This window comes from Muntiacus reevesi, chromosome 2 (assembly GCF_963930625.1).
Source record: "Muntiacus reevesi chromosome 2, mMunRee1.1, whole genome shotgun sequence".
In the NCBI taxonomy this organism is placed as follows: Eukaryota; Metazoa; Chordata; class Mammalia; order Artiodactyla; family Cervidae; genus Muntiacus; species Muntiacus reevesi.
Window position 1 is genome coordinate 95,531,185 of NC_089250.1, and position 20,391 is coordinate 95,551,575.

Genomic DNA, 20,391 nt, shown 5'->3' on the forward strand with positions numbered 1-20,391 from the left:
TCCACAGGCAATCACAACAGGTCATGCACTAGGGTCTACAAGTTGGAAAGTGTTTACAAACTATGCTCGTTCTCCAGGATGTGAGCAAAGAGTGCTCGAGAGACCTGACTGCCTTCATTCTCACCAGTCCTCCTACTGCTCCTTTTCTCACTGCCGGCCTTTTCACTCTTTGATTTTAAAGGTGCTGCCTCTGTTTTCTTATCTCTAGCAGACCTCGTTGTAACCGAAGGCGGGCCACCCCGGGAAGTCTCGGACAACGACGTGTTTCTTGAGGTACTGTCTTCCTCATCGGACAACTCGGACTGCATCTTTTTGTCTTCTTCAGAGAGGCGGTCCACAAGCTTTAAGGTCTCACCACTAATTCCCTTAAAATATTCAATGGAATGTTTACACACTTCCTTAAGCTGACTTTTCCTGACTTTAACTGTGGTGGTGGTGGTGGTGGTGGTGGTAGTGGTGCTGGTGGTGGTGGTGGTGGTGGTGGAGGTGACACAGGTGGATCTTACCTTTACTGGCAACTTGGATGGGAGCTGTTTGGCCTTGCCTTTCTCTGGCTGCCCTTGCTTTTGTGTGGCACATGGTTTTCTAACTGAACCTGGGTTATCCCTGTGTGTGTTTTTCACTGGAATTCTGGACTTCACATCTACACATGAAGAAGTAGTAAGGCCTTTGGTTTTCTCAGACTGACTAACCTGCTTCACTTTACTCACATTAATGTTTGGCATATGATCTGGTGGGAAGAGATCTTTTGGTGAAGTGGCCTTTATGGGAAGTTTGGATTTTCGCCTAATCCCTATTGATTCCTTTGTCTTTTGCTGCTCTCCAAGAACTTTCTGTTTCTCTCTCACACAATGTCCTTGCAGTACCCCTGTCTTTTTTTCTGATGAGCTTTTCACTGGATTAGCTTTCTCTGTGGTACGAGTGGGTGCAGAATGTTCTGTCAGAACTACATGACTTGTAATGTTATCTGTCTGTATAGTGGAAGAATCCAAATTGTTGTTGTTATTAAAGTTATCTTTTTGAAAATCATGTTTTTCTTGGGGCCTAACGCCCATGTGGCTATTGGCTGTATTTGAAATCACCGTTATAGGTTCATTCTCTAATCCCTGACCACTGGTCATCACAGCTTCTGTCTTATCTGTCACTTCTCCAGGGCCTTCTTTCTTCAAGGTCATGGTGGATGCAGAAATTCCCATTTTTATAGGCGTGCGCAACTTGGGGTCAAGTTTAGAGGAGTTAGTGGCTGCTGCTGCTTTCTCCTGTGAGCCACTAGCGGATGTGCCTTCCTGACTCTCTCCGCTGGTCGGGATGCTGGGATTGGGTTCCACTGGAGGTGCCTCTACATTTCCCTCTAGATTGGTCTCTACAGTGGTGTCCCCTGCCTGTGGCTGTGGTGTGGCAGTGACCGTACTTTTATCCCCTTCCCCCGGGTCCCCTGACTTCCCTTCAGAAGTATGCTCACCAATCTGGAAAAATTGGAGCCTCTCTTCAACAAAATCCCTCTTGCTCATGTCAATTGCACCACTGCGAGTCATCTCAAACATTTTTCCTTCATGAAATGGGAAGGGATTAGGCTCACTAGTTGGGGTACTTTCATCAGTTGGCGTGCGGGCTGGCGTTGTATCGGGGGTGGTTGCTGGAGAGCGGTCTTCCACAGCCAGACCAAATGGCTTATTTTCATCTTCCCGTGATTTACTGTCATACACGTCATCATCTCCTCGGTTATTAGACCAGGGGTCAAAATCTAGACCTTTGGTAGCTACCGTTTTGAAAGGAGTGGCAAATTCTTCATCTACTTTGTAACTGAAGTAAGTATCAGGAAACACTGATCTGTCAGGATGTCTTCCTTCTAGTGTGAAAAACTGGGTCCCTGACTTTTGATCAGTCTTATCAGGAGTCTTTTCAGACGGAGAACTTTTAGGAGGTGGCTTATCTTCATCTGATCCCAACCTTCCCTCCTCCTCCTCAATAACTTCGAGTTTGCTTTGGCTAAAGGAGCGATCAGCTGGCTTCAGAATGCCTTCCGTGTTCCAGATATCTTTCTTCAGCTCCAGGGTCTGACTGGGGAGTTTAGAATCACTCTCAGTCAAGCCATCATCTTCGTCTTGCAGGTCATAGCCATCCAAAGAGTCGATCTCTGTGGCGTCCGTATCATGAGAGAACTCTGCCGTGGTGGCGATGGAACACTCTGTGATGGACTGGTCATTGTTCCCGTTCTGGGCAGCTTCATTCTGAGGTGAATCAAGGCCAAGGCCGAATTCAGTATCTTTTCCAGGTCCATTTATTTCTAATTCTTTCTGGGTGGAAGCCTTTTCAGCAGAGGCTTTGGATTTTGTCACTTCTTTTTGTTCATCGTCGGCCTCCTTTAACTTGAAGGTGTATTTTTTGACTGGCACTGGTTGATAAAGGGATTCGTCATCACTGGAGTCACTGATGTCCGCCCCAGGAGGAACTGGGGAGGGTGGCTGCACCCTGATAACCGGTTCGGCCAGCTGGTACTTGTCATGCTCGTCTTGCAAACTGACTTCAATCATGTCAATCTCCCTTTCAGGAAGATAAGGATGTTTCTTATCCGACTCCATCTGGTCTGCATCCAGTGGTGGAGGAGGGGGAAATTCAATGTAGGCAACTCTGTTAGTTTTGGGTCTCTGGTTAGAGTCCTTGCTCACGTTGTTAGGCATTTCATGCTCAACTGCAGCCATCTCCTCCACTGCAGGCTGCTTTAAGGAGGCCGATTTGGCCTGCTCCTCCTCCTCAGATTCCTCTGAAACCTCAGGAATTGGGCTGGGTTTGCCTGGTATATAAGCTATAAGCGAGTCTGGTGTCTTAGACGTAAATTCGTAACTCACTTCCTCTGAACTGGGCGTCTCTGGGGTTAAAGGGCTCTTCCCAGAGCTGTCTAGAAAGGAAACTTGCTCTAGAGTATCATCTTCTGGACTACCTTGAGGAGAAGGAGGTTGTTTCTGCTGTCTAGTTGTGTAAAAGGTTCCCCTGGTCTCTTGTACTGTCTTACATTCCTGACTTATGATTTTTTTTACACCTCCTTGTTGTATCTCCTTCTCATACTGCTTTCCCACCTGCACAAAACTGACATAAACAGGTAAAGTTTTTATTTCTTTCCCTCCCTCCGTTTGGGCTAGTGGTACAACTTTTTCCAATCCATCAATGGGACTGTGGTCGAATACATCACTAGAGGGTGATTCCTTTCCTGGGCTAAACTCTAGAGAATCTGGAGACTTGGTCGGGGAGAGCTCTGTTTCATCGAGAGGTGGGCATAAGCCTACATAACTCTGGTGTTTTGAAACTTTGCTGATTTCTGAATAGGTTACTTTTTCCTCTTCTATAGAATTAAAGTGCTGTGTCTCAACTGTCTCTTTAGTCATACTTGACTGGGATAACTTTGGCGACAGTTCATGTTTTGGAAATGTCGACTGCTCACAAAAACCATCGGAAATATCTGGAACTGGTGTCCTCCTTTCCTCTGCAACCCTGACCGGGATGTGCGACACCGCCGAGCTCTCACTTCTCCTGGAAGGCTGGTCAAGAGAGCCACCGGGATGCTCCCCATCTTTAACAACATATTCCCTATATAAGACTTTTTTGGAGGGAGATTTTACAGTCATTTCCTTAATTTCTGAGAGAGAGCCATTAGTTAACAATTTGTGTTCTCTCTCAGTCACAGACAAAAACTCATCCCTCTGGTCAACAATTTTACTCTCAGGGTGACCAACATGATTTTCTCTTACATCATGAACAAGTACATGTGAAAGTTTCTCTTTCTGTGACTTATTATTAGCAGCTCCAGAACTTTCCCACGTTCTAAAGACCTTTTTGTCCCATGGCCCCTTTGTTGCTAAGTCTGTGGTTATGCGACAAGACAAGTCTTTAGCCTGTTGCTCAGAAAAATAGTCAGGCATCGCTTTGCTTGACATTTCAGTCCTCTGTTTTTTCACATCATCAGAACCAAAATCATTTACAACCATCTCATTGCTCTCAGCATGCTCATCTTTAGCTTTTAATACTGTAAGATCTTTTTGCACAGAGATACTTTCATCTGAGGGGTCTGTGGCCTTCTGCTGTTTTTCTCGAGCAAACACCTGGTAGACAGGTAGCTTGCTTTCCTGGATTTTTTTAACTGGGATTCTGGATTGGCCATCTGGCTTTCTGTCTTCTTGAGAAACGTCCTTACTTTTGGCCTGAGCACCCTGTTCAAATTTTAACCTAATGGAACTGAGTTTAGATTGCTTGAGCTGAAACCCAGTTTGGGGCCCTTCTGGTTCTTTGCTCTGAGAACTACTTCCTTTGGCCTCCTCTGTGGACTTGCTGTCCTCAGTCTGTTGGGAAGGAACCACCTCTGGGCCGCTGGGCAGACTGGTTGCATTCCTCTCATCAGCTCTGGGGATGCTTTGTCCATCACGGCCATGTTGCCTCACCTTGACCCACTCATCACTGGAAGCCAGCAGTTCTGTCAGCAGTGCTTTTTCAGGGCTGCTACTGGTAGAGCTTTGGGATGAGTATTCTTTGCCATTTCTAGGGCATTGCTTTTTCTCTGGGGACTGCAGTTCATCATTGAGCTTTTCAGTTTTGTCACGAAAAAACTGTGACACTTCAGTCAGTTTCTCTTCAGCTTCCTTCACAGTCCTGTCCACCCTGTCTTCGTATATCAACTTCTCTCTACCTCTATCTAATCTGTCCTCAGTAAAGCGCATCCACATGGCATGTTTTGGACTACTAACATCGCCAGAATAGTGCAACACTGTCACTTTATCAAAATGCTCATCTTTAGACACTTTACCTACACCATTTTCAGACACATCTTTATAGATTTTGGAGAGAATTTCTTTTTTGGGGGCAGTGACTACTTTTTCTCTGGCCCGCTTATCAGACTCTGAGCTAGGGGGTCCTGCATGGTCTGTAACCGATTCCTCAGTATCAGAATGAGACACATCTAGCTTTTCTGACAGAAGCATTTTCTCAGCAAACCTGTAAGACTCCCCTCTTAGTTCTGACAACTCATCGTCATGGTATTCTATTGAGTGTTGACTCAAAAGCTTCAGTGTTTTATAAGAGTCATCGGATATGAGTTGAGCAGAACTAGGGCGACTATCTTCTTCTTGGGACACAGGAGTGTTTACTCTGGAAGACTCCAGATAAGAAGGCAATGACTCTTCAGCAGTGAGTTCTTCTTCTTCTTGCTGACCCTGTTCCTCTGAACAAGGAAAAGCATCGTGTTTTTCTGGCAGAAAATCTTTTAGGTTAATATCTCCCCGGGATAAGTCTTTCTGATATACATACATTTCCTTTTCTGGATGCTTTTTGGTTTCTCTAATAATGACTTCAGTGGGCTCAGCCTGGTTACCTTTTTCGATGTGGACTTCTATTATACGCTCCAGTTTGGGTTTCATTTGGTTGTCCTTCTCTGTGTGCTGGGCTGAGGTTTCAGCAGCAGACTTGTGAACGTCTGGAGATACTGCCGACTTATGTTCAAACAGACCTGCCAGTTCTTTGGAAGGGTCCCGACCGGACTGAAAGGCTTTCATGATGTCGTGGACTGACATGGTTTCTTCAATTCTCTCAGAGGTACCTTCACTGCCTGGTGGAGAATGATAAACCATTCTGGTGGTTGTGGTGATGTGAGTCTCTTCCTTAACACGCATGCCTTTGCCCAGAACGCGATTGTGGTCATCATCTTCACTACTGGCTTTCATCTGAAACGCTTTGACTTTTTCTTTAATGCTAGAAGTGGTGGGCTTTGGTTCCAGTTCCATAAACGTAGGTGATGGTTTGGGTGACACGGGCTCCTCTGGTTGGGACGGGGGAGCATCTCCAGCTGAGGGCTCATAGCTCCTGATAACATGAACCACTTCAGTTCTTGTTTCTGTAATGACTGGAGGGATGGGGACCTCGTGGAAGAGTGGTTTGGGGCCAGTGCTTTCAGCACTTTGTGGGGCTGAAGGTGTTTTCTCACTTCTTGTTTCAAAGCCACTGTCAGACAAGGGACTTTTATCTTGGTCATGTTGAGAAAAGTCATCTGGAGACTCCAAAATAGTATCTGTTCCAAAAAAGGAATCAGCCATCTTACATAACTCTTTCTCAGAGGTGGAAGGCCTCATGGAGGCTGGAGGCATTTTGAGTTTGTGTTCCTGTAGGGCAATTGCTGGTTTTAAAATTCGTTTCTGTCTCTCTTCACCATCCTTCTTGGCATCCTCAAACTTGTACTTTAAGTTTGTCAGAGAACTACTCCCGATATCATTTGTTAGGTAATCAATAACTTTGGTCAAGTTGTAATCCTTTTCAGAGGCGGCCTTTGCCTTGACTTGCACTCTCTCTGGCAGAGATGGAGAATGGCTCCCACCAGCTTGTTGTCTTGCCTCTCTTATTTCTTCTGAACTAAATTCTATCCAGTCATCTTCAGGAGAGTGTCCTTTGTCACTCTTTGGTGATTTGAGTGGTCCTTTATCTACACAGACATCCTTTTTAAGGATTTCACTAACTTTCACTAAGTCTTCCTTTACTTTCTCGACAATTTTGAAAGGTTCTTCATCGTCGATTCTCCCTTCTTTGGGGAGTTCAGGTTGGAATGGCTTCTCCTCAGGCACATCCGTTTGGAGTATTGCAGTCATCCGCATTAGGTCCTCCTTCATTTCAGCCACATCTTTTAAGATCTCCTGACTGGAAGATAGAGAAGATGGTGTAGACAGCTTAAGGGCAGACGGTGCAAGGAACAAAGATGATTTAACTGGAGATGAAGTTCGATTGAAATGAGGCTGAGGACGTGTCTCCGTAGTCAATGTTTTAATGGGCGACAGCAAGGCTGCTGCTGATTTTGTAAGTGAATTAGAGTCTGGAAGTTTCTTTAATGATGGTTCTGGCAAAACATTGACTACAGAGTATACTGGCACTGTTATTATTGATGAAGTTACAGATGAGGTAGTTGCAGATATTGATGACCCAAGGGATGTATAGAGTGCACTTGCAGAAGGAGTTCTTAGAGACTGAAAAGCTGATGGTGCTGGAGAAACATAAGACCTGAGTGGGGAAAATGGCATTGCTGTAGTGGAAGGGAACACTTTCTCAACTGCATCAGTGGCCGCATTAACCACAGAGCTCACAGAGTTTGTAGCTGTAGCAATTTTTTCCTGTAATGTGGCAGTGGCTTTGCATCCATTAATTAACGTTGAAGATGATGGATATTTCAGAGGGGAAATAGATCCATTAACTAATGCTACCTCTGCATGTCCAGGCATCTGTTTCACAGGTGATGAAAGAGAAGAGGCCATTGTAACTTTAGCTGATGAAATGACATCAGCTGTTGATTTAGCTGGAGACACAACTGACTTTAAAGGTGAAGATATTAGCGGCGCTGCTGATGTGATAATTGACTTAAATGGCAGACTCGAAGAATACATATTAATGTTTGATTTGGGGGAAGCAGGGGGTGTCATAGTAATTGACGACCTCTCCAAAAGAGATCCTGCGGTAGTCACTGGGGAGGTTCGAGAGGAAAATGTAGAAGTGGATGCCAGCCCCTTTAAAGGTGAGGCCTCCGTGACTGTGGGAGCTCTAACCAGGGTGCCAGAGGAAACCTGGATATTGTATGGAGACTGTGACACCACTGTTTTTATTGGTGAAGAAATTGTCCGAAAGGATCTAATTGGAGATGCCACGTCACTAATGGATTTAACCGAAGATGTAGTTGATGCGCCTAATGTGGATTTGATTGGCGAAGGAGTCGAAACAGACCATATTGATTTTAATGGGGAAGCTGATGGCGTATTAGAGGAAGAACTTGACAAGGAAGTGAAGCCTGACTTGGCCGGCCCGGGCACTGTCATCGGAGCTGTGGTCCAGGACTGGTAGGGTCTTGTAGAAAAGAATGGCTTGTATGAGTAAGTGGTGGGGAGGGATCTTGTTGCTCCTGCACTCCGTTCAACTGTTTCTTAAATTTTAAAATGAAATCAAACACAAAAATCAACAAAAATGGTTGAGAAACAGAGAGACCAGAGAAAAAAATTGGTCAGTAAACTTTGAAATATTACAAAAGCAAGTACAATTGTTTGCATGATTCAGAATGGAAGAGGCAAAAGGAACAATTAAGAGGGAAAAAAAATTTCTATAGACTCAACTAATCCAAGGTTAAAAATAAAAGTAAATAAAACACAGAGCAATGTGAAATGAAAGACAGAAAAGCACATTGCAACCAATAGGCCAACAATGAAAAATAAAAAACATGAGGAAAGAATTAATAATGAGAAAAATAACCACAATGGAAAACTGTTCGCTTACTTCCTATTGACTTTCTTATGTGCTGGTTTTGAAATATCAGTAGCCTTTCTGTTTTGCCTGTATAGGTACATATTTGTTCTGCACAACCATATAACTCTCATTTCAGTAATTTCTAATGTTCCCTCTCCTTGAACCTCTCAGTGATACAGATGCCACCTACTCAGAGCCATATCAATGTGCATAGCTATACATTAAATGTCTAAAACTCTTATTTTAGAAAACCACTCAAGCCTATTTCATGCAGAATCCAAAATAACTTTTAAGTGACAGGCAACTGATGTGCAAACTGTGAAGCCACTGGATTTTAAATTTGCATCTTCCATGCACAATTCGGTTATGCTTCACACCCATAAAAAGCCAATAAGAGCAAGAAATTTTCTGAGTCAGAATTTTAAAAGAAAAAAAAACAAAGAAAAGGAATGTTTGCATTGATCTTTTCCATGCAGTATATTCCTTTTGGTGAAGAAAAAAAAGAAACATAATATGAAATGATTTTAGAATGCATGTGTACACACACACACACACAAAGGGGGAAAAAAACCAGAAATATGGTTCATGGTTACCATAAGCAAGCAAAGCAACTGAAAACATTTTCTCATGCGTGATATATCATGGCAAACGAGCCAAAGAAGTAATACAGTTTTTATGCCATATTATGCACAATGTGCAGACTTTAAAAATACTTTCACAAGAGCATTTAGAAAGAAGAGTACACTTTTTCCATGAGATGTGAAGTCTTGGTACCTTTTGAGATTTTTATGAAAACATTTAATACTGCATATGAAAAAAATCCCTCTGCAACAGAATGTATCCACGTCTGGTTTGTCTTTATTATGGACAAAAAGCACATAGTTTATCTCAGATATTTTTCAGAATCCATTATATTTCTAATTCTCAAAAGGTATCATGGGGGAAATTTAAAAAGCACAGTCATATTTTTAACACCCCAGATTTAAGTATCTACAGTGGGATACAGAATATATCTGTATATATGTTTAATCAGTAACAGAGGGGCCAATTCTGGTGTCTTCCCAGAATATTCATGGGACTCATGGACACCCCAAACACTGGAGAAGCCATGAGGCAGACCTACCACTAGGAAAGATGGATTTAATACCAGCATCTTCTGGCAATGGGACAAGAAACATACAGATGAAGTCCACATACTCGCTGGGGGATTGCAAGCACACACCGAGTCCTCTCTATTTCTACAGTTCTAAGACACAAACCAAGCTGGTCACAGAGGTTTGGAATGCCTGCCAAGGGTTAAGTTCTATGTCAAAGTTGAGTACAGTCTTGCTCCCAGAAGCACTGTTTCAGAATAAGAGTGAAACTCGAAGAGGAAATGAGACTCTGCTTCATCTTTACGCTCCTCTTCATGCTGTGCTCGTGCCATTGCTACAATCCAGTCCCTGGATTAGCAGCTACTCCCACAGGGGTGAAGATTTTCATTCCTAGTGTACATTTAAATTCAAACATTCAGAACATATCCTTTTCTAGGCTTACATATTATTCTAAAGAGAAGTGGAAGAACTAAGGAAAAACTCACCCATTCATTACCCCTCCTGGTCATAATGCTCAATATTATATTGTTTAATTCTTGTGGGAACACCACACTGCAAATGGAAGGTTTAGGGATTCCTTCAACTCAGTGATTTGGGCTCAGTTCAATGTCTTAAGGAAGGACTTATTTTTATAACTACCAGAAACTGGCAGAGCATCTCTGTTTTACCACTCAAGTCTGGCTCCACTAAGCAGAGAAGTCTTCGGAACCACATCTATGGTTTTATGCTTTGCACAAAGCAGCCAATTTACTGATTAGTTACATATTTCATGCTTTAATGATACATATTTTGTGATACCCTTTATAACAAAGGCCTTCCCTGGTGGCTCAGATGGTAAAGAATCTGCCTACAATGTGGGAGACCTGGGTTCAACCCCTGGGTTGGGAAGATCCCCTAGAGAAGGAAACGGCTACCCACTCCAGTATTCTGGCCTGGAGAATTCCATGGACAGAACAGCCTGGCAGGGGGTCCCAAGAGTTGGACACAACTGAGCGACTTTCACTCTTCACTTATAACAAAGGGAATTCTGGATGTCAAGCACTGAATTACACCAGAATCTTTTTTTTTTTTAAGAGGTTGGGTGGTTTGGGTAGGTGGAAAGAATAGGAAACTATGGAAAAAGTTGCGTTCACTTTCTCTTCTAACACCAGTTTAGGGGTCATAACATTTCCCTAGTTTTTCTTTTAGTCCTTTCTTACTCCTTCCCATTCTTCTGTCTACCATTATGCTCCCTCTCATAAAACAGAGACGAGAGCCCTCTTCCTTCTATCAAAAGTCAAGGAAGACAAACTACATATACCTTCATGAAGCTAACTGAAAAGTAGCTGCCATTTCAGAAGTGGGAAAAATTCAATTGATGTTAGTACATGCACCTGACCTTACAACTCATATATTCCCCAAATAAACACCTTAGGGCACAAAAAAATCAGATAGGAGCCTGTCCAGAGCTTAAGGATGTGGCCTGGGAGTCCCAAACAGCCATGCCACGAAAGCCCTAGCTTTAAGGCAAAGTAGTATCTCAAGGAAAACTTCTATCCAGGAAATTTATACATACATCTAGTTAAACACCCTGCTTTATAGTAATGAGAGTTAATCTCAGCCCTTATGGTTTTGGAAAGATTTAGATAGTTATACTAGAGAAAAAAAGAGATCTGGAAGAACATTCATGAGTGTGGTTGGGTTTCCTTTCTCTTATGCTCCCTGTTTTGTGTCTGAATGTAAGAGCTCTCCAGGGGATAGATTCCAAAAGATTATGGTAAGACCACCTGAATGAAGTAGTGGAGTAGTTACCTGCTGCATATTTAATATGTTATGTTGGCCCACAGAAACAAGAATTCAGGAAAGATGGGAAAAAACAGTTGTGGTTCTTACTGGTAAATTTCCAATCCTCCTTGAACTCAAGTAAGTGTGAGTAATGGGAAGCAGCCAGAAATGATTCACTAATTTAAAAATAATGTTTGCATAAATCCTCCTCTGATCGTTAAAGTGGCACCATGCCACATCAGTCAAACATACTCTTAGTTCCTGTTGGTGGAGAGGCTTATCATGAAGGCCGTGATCATTGGAGGTGATAACCATAAGGCAGAGGGAAGGAGAGGGGAGGGAAGACAAAGGGAGAAAAAGAATGAATACAACTGGATGAATCTAAGCCTTGGTACTTGCAAGCTAGTTAACAGTGAACCAAAACATTTACTGAGAGAAGAAAAGGGTTTAACTGGTCTAGTAAAGCCCAACCTTAGAGTTGATATTTAATAAAGAGCAGAGGGAGGGAGGGAGGAAGAGTGGGAGGAAGTAGAAATCAGTAAACAAATGCTACCTCAGGAAGGTAGGAAAATCTAACTCCTTCCAACTGGGAAAAAAAGAATCAGAACTAAGCTAGAATGACCTACCTAACATTAAGACAAATGAAATAATGACCAGAGTTACTTTATCATCTTTTATACTATCCAACAAGTATGAAAATGTTTTCTCTTTTTAGCATGGACTTAAACCAATCTTGGTATAGTATTATCTCCTAACATAGTTAGCAACCAAAGTGAAATCAGGGTTTTCAAAGTCAAGTGATAGATGTTTCTATTCTGGGGGAAAAAAAAAAAAAGCTAATGGCTTAAAAAAACTTTTAAAGCTATGATCTGGGGCTTTTTGTACCTTATATCTCCAACTATGTACAAAATATTACTTAGAGCTCATGATAAAATTTTCCTGTAGGTAGTGTTCTTTTGCCACTGAGTTTTCTTTCACATGATATCAAAATTCTGTTTGTATAGAAAAAATGTCTCTTCTTATAAAAATCCACGTAGATTAGTAAATGTGTTAGGAAACTCACTCATTCCAGGCTCAGTCAAGTAGCTGTAGCGCTTACGTAAAGCTAACGATGCAAAACTCTGTCGTCTATCCGCTTTCTCGGTCTGGAAAAGAAAAAGGAGAGAATGATTGTGTTCCAGTTCCTTGTGACATTTTCATCATTTTGAGACATTTTGTACAATGGCATGTCGATATCTTGTTTATCCTTATTTTTCTTCTTAACAGATTTTCTTAGGGAAATGTTAGTTCCCTACTGTGATTCTACAGCCCCACCCCAATGTCTTAGCCAAATAACTATCACTTAGCAAAATATAGGAGCACCAACACAGCAGACTACAGGGAGCTACAAATAAAAGACGAGCGTTACAGAGACTTCTGATGCGGAGCAATAAATTCTCCCAAATGTGTTCATATTGAAAGCACATACATCAAGATGTACACTCACTCTTTGTGAGTACATTCAAGGAAAAAGGACCACAAAGTTTACCATTCCGATTACTGCTATTGTTTCTGTATGTTCACGGGCATAAAACGTAGATGAGGAGATTACAAACAGGTTAATGGCTTTATTGAAATAATGTTACTGAATCTTAAAGCTGCTGATTCTATTTAATATTACTGAGGTGTGAGTTTTAAAAATCCAATGATCATATAACTTGGAGAAATGTTAGGAGATAACTTATGAAACTTAATTGAACAATTATACTCTTAAAAAATGGTCAAGATAAATGTCTTTTAATAGAATATCAAATATTTATCAATAGCCATTGAGCACATATTTTATAGTACATAAGACATATAAAATGTCATATTATCACCATCTTTGATTTAAAAGTTATACAGTAGATACTAGGTGAAAATACACACAAATGTATATTTATACATGCCAGTCTATCACATTTAAAAATGCTAAACTAAAAAACTTCATTTTCTCTTAAGTCATTGGCCAGATTTTAATTTTGTTAAATGTACTGAAGTACTCTTCTGTATATGTGGAAGAGTAAATTATTCTTTAAAAAAAAAATGTATCCTTTACCTCATTTAAGCTAAGATCTGCAAAAATATAGCACGTTTCCCACACTTCAGCCCTCTGCACCTTCTTTTATACAGATTCTGTTTCTAGTCTATCTCTGACAGAGTAAAAGCAGAAGTGTTCATATTACCTCATCATCTTGATCTGACTCTGTCTCCTTTTGGTCCCAAGATGCATTGCAGAGACAAGGAATATTATAATGGACAGCAGGGAAAAGAATATCAGGATATGAAAAGGACTGAATAGGGAGCACAAAATGCAAGCTGCTTTAGAAAGCAAAGTAAACCAAAAGAAGCCAACAAAAAATATCAAGAGCTACACATCCATGGCAAATTAATATGTGACATTATTTGAAAGCAAAAAAAAAAAAAAAAAATCTATGAACTACCAGCAGAAGCAGAAGCAATAAACAGAGGACTCCATTATACAAACCATAAGAATTTGACACAACAGTCACAAGACTTAGTCAATCTACACAAAGAGACTAATACAACTTGAGTTTCAAGAGCTTTAATCATGTTACAAAGCATTCCTTAATTGCACACCAAGGGCCTACTTCTTCAAGACCAGGGAAAGAAAGTTAAAATAAACCAGTATTAAAAGATACCTTTTTATGTGCTGGCAGAGTGATGTTTAAGTTGCAAACAGCTGTTTGAGGCAGTCCTTTGGTTGTCTTTGGTTCTTTCAGAAAAGACAGACGGCCACAGGGCTCTTGGCTGGTGTCTCTAATCTAGAAGAATTAAGGTAGTTGACAGTTACATAAAGAGACTTTCCTGAGGATTCCTGTCTGTGTAAGAGTTAAGCATGTTTGTTTTATGGGACCCTTTGAGAGGCAGGAAAAGTAAAGGGAAAAGGTGATATCAATCTCATGTCAGCCAATGTAGTCACATTTAAACTTGGAAAGATTTAGAATGCCCAATCAATAGTCTAAACATAGGAATGTTGTATTGGCTTGTCTCATCCTGACAATCCAATAGTCTGAGTTGTATTCATTTTCTTCCTATCCAATAAGTTTTTTTCAAAGCCTCAGTTTTAACAACAATAAAAGAAGCAAATAATAATAAAACAATTGCCCTATATCTTTTGGTTCTCTGAGGAGGAAGACGGTCTCTCCAGAATGTCCTGGGCTCGACCAGAAATAAAGATGAAACGAATACTCAATCTGGATTTCATCAATTATTTGATTACTGAGCATTCCAGATATGATGCATGTTATTGCTCTAGATTGCTTGGGCTTACAAACATTTGTCTAAATACAAATGATCACTTAACTGTTTAAAAGGCAGAAACTCTTTTTACTAATTCTACAGTTTTTCCTAGCTCAGAAGTACACTCACATAGAACTAGGACAAAAATCTGATCTCATTCCTATGAATTGAAGTTTGGTGGGATATTTTAAACAGAATAAATCATTAGAATCTTCTTTAATCTTTAAGATTATTTAAAAAAAAATCCACAGAATCTCTCTTAAAGGTGATTTACCTTGATGGAAAATGGCAGTCTATTTTCTTTGAAAGCATAAAAATTAAAAACAAGTTGCTGTCCTCCTTTGGTAAGTGGGGCCAGGTTTCCATAACAATCAACATAAATAGGTTTTCCTTCAAGAACCTTTTAGAGTAAAAGAAATACATAATTTAATGTTAATTTAAATTGAGAGAGTTCTGAGATTTTAAGTCAATATAACATTAAGATTGACATGTTTCGATGTCACATTTGTCTTCTGATCGGGCAGTTACATCTATTTTCCACAAAAATAATTATTGGTTCACTGTGATTGGAAACTGTAACATGGACATGCAAAAGACAGAATTATAGACTTATTCTCCCAATGTTAAACATACTTGAGAATGTACCTGACATCAATCACTTATCCATAGAGTCTGAAAGTTGTTTTGGCCTCTTGGATACTTATCTGATTACTGGTTTGAAAAGTGGAAAATCATGGTGATGTGTATAGATGGTGACTATGATAATAACTCAGGTAGACACAGGAAAATTGAGATCATGACCTAGATTCCTTGGTGGTGCATTTTAACCAAATAAAATAGTCTCAAAGATACTTAAAATTATTTAAGAGTTAATCTGTATCAAGCTTTTAAAACAAAAACTAAAATTAACAAGGAACTTGAAATTTATATTACATGCTACATTATGACCTCAAAATAAAAAAGAAAACTCCATATCTGGAGAATGTAATAGAATGAACTTGCTGAAAACAAGGTACCTCAATATCTTTGCTTCTTGCAACTTCCTCAAAATTCTCTTGCTGCTCTAAAGTTTTATCCACTTTATCATCTGTCATGCAGAAACATCGCAGAGAGGATTCTACAGGATCATTCATTTTGGCAAAAACAACAAACTTGGCCATATATGGAACACATATTAATTCTCTGTACAGCTGTGTGGCTAACCCTACAGTTTCTAAAACTTGATGGCAGTCTGCAAGCCAAAATCTGAGGAAGACAAAAACAAAACAGTAACGAAAGTATAAAAATGAGATTTCAAACCAAATCTTAAAAAAATTTACCATTTAAAAAAAGTAGAGTATATAAAGGAACTAAACCAAAACATTACTTGTTCATTTAAACAAATAGCAAAGATGTTTACTGTGTTTATCAAACAAAGAAACCCTGCATTTATTATTGTTATGATTTTGCTAAGAAAATGCTAAGGAATTTTTTCCACTATTTTCCTTTCCATAAAACTCTCCTTCCCATCTTATACATACCCATAATAAACCTTCCTTTCTACTCCTGTTTAAGAATTTATTACTTCACCTTGGAAGGAACAAGAATTTTATGGTAGAAAATGGGAGAGAAAGGAAATCCTATTAGTTTTTATGAATTGCTAAGAATTTCTACTGGAAGAAGCAAGTTTACCATCTTACAGCTTCCTGTGAGGGCTGGATAATATGACATCCAAGTGAATTTAAAATTTCTGGAGTTAGGCCCAACTTTACCATCAACATTTTAAAGAATAATCATACTGGTATTAAGCACATTTTTTTACTTTCCAAAAGGTAATAAAAACCAATTCCTAGTGCTTTTTGAAAGCCTCTACTTCCATACCTGGCTGAAACATTGGTTGTAAAAGAGACACAATCCTTTATAAATGTCAAAGGAGTAGTTCCTGTGATGTCTTCCCACTGAGCAGGCGATGTGCCCCCTGAGAGAAGAGCAGCAGATATATTGACTTTATTATAGATATGCTCCTTGTAAAATTTTTATCATCACCCTGTTCTTTCTATATAGCCAGTAACTTGTAAAACTTGAACACTTTCAATTAATGACATGCACTAAAGGTGGTTTTCCTCTCTACTTTCCTTTTACCAGCTTATAGTGATCTTGTAAGATAATATTACACTAGAAAAAAAAACTTTTCTGTTTGTCTAGATACTAATGAATGGCTTAAACTTGGGGCACACAACTTCATTTTAAGCTACAATCTACAAGTGTAAAGATCTGTTGCTTCAGGTAGACAATATGATTTTTTAAAATACAACAATGGCAAGAACTATCAGAAAGTTAAGAGGGAGTCCATTTTATACTGCCTGAATCATTTAATTTTCCAGGCTAAAAGGGGAACCAGTCATTAAAATTATTCTTTAGAAAAAAACAAATGAGAAAACCTATCTTAACTTTGAACTTTAAGTTAAACATCATCTTAGGTTAATCAGATGATGCATTAGCTCTGGATTCTGGGAGCTTATCACAAAAAGTGCCTATCACCTAAACCTGTTTAGTCTCTTGGATCACACTTGTGAACAGAGTAGGTAAAAAAAATTATGTATTCACTGGGCTCTTCCCTGCTCTTGGTGCTCTGTGGGAGCCTGTTTTCGCCAGAGTCCATCCAATTTCCTATAGCCTACAGGGTGTTTCTAGGTCAGTAACCTAAGTCACGGAGAGATTACTAGATGCTCCAGTAAATTCAGTAATACCTCAGTCACCTTTAAAAAGCACTATTACTAACACTAAACTTAAAAGCAGGAAAAATGGTATCACTGAATTTTAACGGTCATGCTATCAGCATCTTCAAGAAATAATTACAGGGGTAATAGGGATGAGGTGACGGACAAGTAAAATGTATTTTTTTTTCTACTTTATTTATAATGTTGGTAGGGATATTTAAAGGTTTTCTGTCTTTGTATAGAATCATTACAAGTGCTATGGCAAAAACAGCAAGAACAGCAACAACTTAACCAAACCTGTAATGCTACAGAGAAGGCGCAGATTGGGTGTGGTATCTCCCTTGTATCCATTGGAGACACCTTCTCCTGAGGCTGGGGGCACTGGAATGGTCATTGTGATAGGCTTATGGAATTTCCTTCTTCTTGGTTCCACAGTGACAATTGGGCTAAATGTTGCTTTGTTTCCAAGGATCTTTTTCACAATTTCATCTGGAACAGGCTGGGCCTAGAGACAAGAGAGAGGACCTTAAATGAAGTTGGACATTTTTCTCTTATCAGAAAGTTGACTTTTTAGTTGAGGAGGGAAAGACCAAAAACAACCACCAAAAAATGTCTTACTTCTGCTGTTAACATTCTTGTGTATGGCCATATGTATGGATTTCTGGTAGTTATATATCTAAGAGTAAGAGCCAAATTGCTATTTGAGATACACATATGACAACCATTACAACAGAGCTGCCACACTGTTTTCCAAAATGCTGGTTGCAGGACCATTTCTAATTCTCACCAGCAGGTGTGAGTGGTCTAGTTGTTCCGCGTATTTGCGGACACTTGGTATTGTCCGTGTTTTTCTAATGGTAGTTTTACTGAATGAAGTTTAGCATATTTTAATATGTTTATTGATATTTGGAAATGGAAGAGACTATAACCCCCCAGAACTTTTGTTATTTTAAAGAAAACTTATTAAAAATTTATGGGGCAAAAAAAGTCTCTCTTATTCATCCTTTCTGTTTCAGGAAGAATGAATCAAATACAACACTGTAGGAGGAACTAATAACTCGAGTATATCCCCAACAGAACACAGGCCTGGCATGAAAGAGAGAGGGAATCAGATCTCAGAGCAGAGAAACATCTCGGTCTAATCCAAAGGACAACAGACATTGAGTCTAGTATATTTTATATCTATGCAGGGAATTTAGTAAAATACTACAAAGGCAACTTATACTCATGTAAAAATGGATGTTTCCAGAGTTAAGTAACAAAAAGGCATATGAGATTTCAATGGATGTCAATTCTAGTCTAACAACCCTAATTTCTTCTTTTTTTTGTTTCTTTGCTATTTGGTAAAATATTCAATATGGGGAGACGGTTGAAAGGAACTTCATACTACTGAAATATAAGGTAGTCTCTTTAGCTCCAAATGTTTACTGAACTCTCAGTCAAATTATTAATTACCATATTAAGTAACAAAACAAAGTTATTTCAGGTTATTTTCCTTATTCAGTAAGAAAAAAAAAGTTCTGGCTAGGTTCTGGCTAGGTTCTAACAGAAATGAATAAACGCAAGAAAGACCTTTCTTGCCAAGATTTTCAGCGAGCTTTCCAAACCAAAACAGGTTCCAACTGGTTGGATAAAACCCAGCATTTATGATTTGCTTGAACTAAAATTTGAAAGCTTGCAAGTTTCACTATTACTGATTTTTGTGATGTGGCATATTATAAACCAAGTGAAATATGGTTTGTTTCTTTAATGGTATATGTGCTCTTTGGTGCTTTTTTGCTCCACATTACTGAGACCAATAATCTATGATTAAAAAAAAAATCTTTCATCTTTTTTTTTTAATCATACAAACAAAAAAAGATGTTTCAAGTGATACATCTAACAGAAAACCCCTAAAATATGTATCTATTTTGATAAGCCACTTAGCTAACTTTATACTTTTTATTTAAAATAGACTGATGAGTCCCCCAATGGCCCAATGCTTCAGTTAGCAATATATCATTAGGCTGAGTCATGACAGCAGTTTTCAGAGCAGAACATGCTCACACGCTCTCTCTGTGTACCAAGGAGAAAACTTTCTGTGAACATTACCTGGAGGCCTACTCGAATTCTTTTGGTTAAAGCACCCTCTGGGAAAGAAGCCTGGACAAGCGGCACAGTGGTACTGCTCAGAATTCCACCTTCAGGACCAATCTGATTGCTTTCCTGCTTAATCCGTGAAACCACTGCAAAATACTGGGGGAAATCCTTAGTGATAATCCTGCAGATGCGCTTTTTCCCTAACTCCTCCAGGCTGTCAAGTTCTGAAAAGAAAAAATGAATGAAAAAGCCATGAGGATAAGCTTATCTACACAATACCTTGAGACAAACTGATGTGTAATTCTGACAGGTAAAATTATTTAGATTCAGTAGTCAAAACAGAGCTTTATGATATAGAGAAAACTATAGTGACCCTAAAATAATACTAAGCTTTGCAAAAATATTTTATAAAGCTATTCACATACAGTATTTGTAGAAAAATATCTCTACTAAAGAGGAATAAACATTTTCAAAAACTGGCCTTTTGCCACAAATGGACAAATTTCTGCTCTTTAAGAAGAGATACGTTAAGTCTGTAATTATTTATAATAATGCCCTCAACTGCCCAAAGAATGAGTCATAAAATAGAAGGGCCTCACAAGAAAGTAAGTACCTCACTATGTGTGAAAGAGTCTGGAACTTTATTTGAAAATCTCTTTAAAATATTTTTAAATATTTGTTTTGATGTGGACTATTTTTCAAGTCTTTATTGAATTCATTACAATATTCCTTCTGTTTTATGTTTTCTTCTTTTGGCTGCAAGTATGTGGGATCTTTGCCTGACTAGGGGCTGAAGCCACACGTCCTACACTGGAAGGTGGATTCTTAATCACTGGAATGCCAGGGACGTCCCTAAAATATTTTTAAATTACCCAAATTATCTGTATCATCACCACTATCTGTCTGCTCATCAATGGCCTTCACCCATCAAGCTCAATTTACCTACAGGTGGACACATCTTCTTCCCTTCCGTCCACCTGCAAACCTGCTTCTTGCCCTGTAGTCCTGACTCTGGTAGACACTTTGTTTTACACCTTGCCCAGTCCTCCAGTCTGCTAGCTTTGACTGACCTTCCTTTGTACTTCATATCCAAAGATCAAAGTCCAGTTGGTTCTGTTTTGGAAATGGTGTACTCTCCTGTCATCCCTTTGGTTCAGACCCTGTTTCAACCAGCTCTCTGACTCTTTGTGATTCCATGGACTGTAGCCCACCGGGTT

General features: G+C 39.5%; 1 protein-coding gene across 1 annotated transcript in view; it reads right to left on the minus strand.

Moving 5' to 3' along the window:
• Positions 1-20,391, minus strand: part of ANK3 (ankyrin 3) — a 366,098-nt gene that overhangs the window by 43,441 nt on the left and 302,266 nt on the right. Inside the window, exons 29-37 of the mRNA XM_065922389.1 lie at positions 19,187-19,398; positions 17,393-17,600; positions 16,257-16,353; positions 15,413-15,641; positions 14,671-14,796; positions 13,796-13,918; positions 13,319-13,345; positions 12,178-12,259; positions 125-7,933 (exon numbers count right to left, since the gene is read on the minus strand). Coding sequence (XP_065778461.1) covers positions 125-7,933; positions 12,178-12,259; positions 13,319-13,345; positions 13,796-13,918; positions 14,671-14,796; positions 15,413-15,641; positions 16,257-16,353; positions 17,393-17,600; positions 19,187-19,398 — 8,913 coding nt within the window. The remainder of the gene's footprint in view (positions 1-124; positions 7,934-12,177; positions 12,260-13,318; positions 13,346-13,795; positions 13,919-14,670; positions 14,797-15,412; positions 15,642-16,256; positions 16,354-17,392; positions 17,601-19,186; positions 19,399-20,391) is intronic.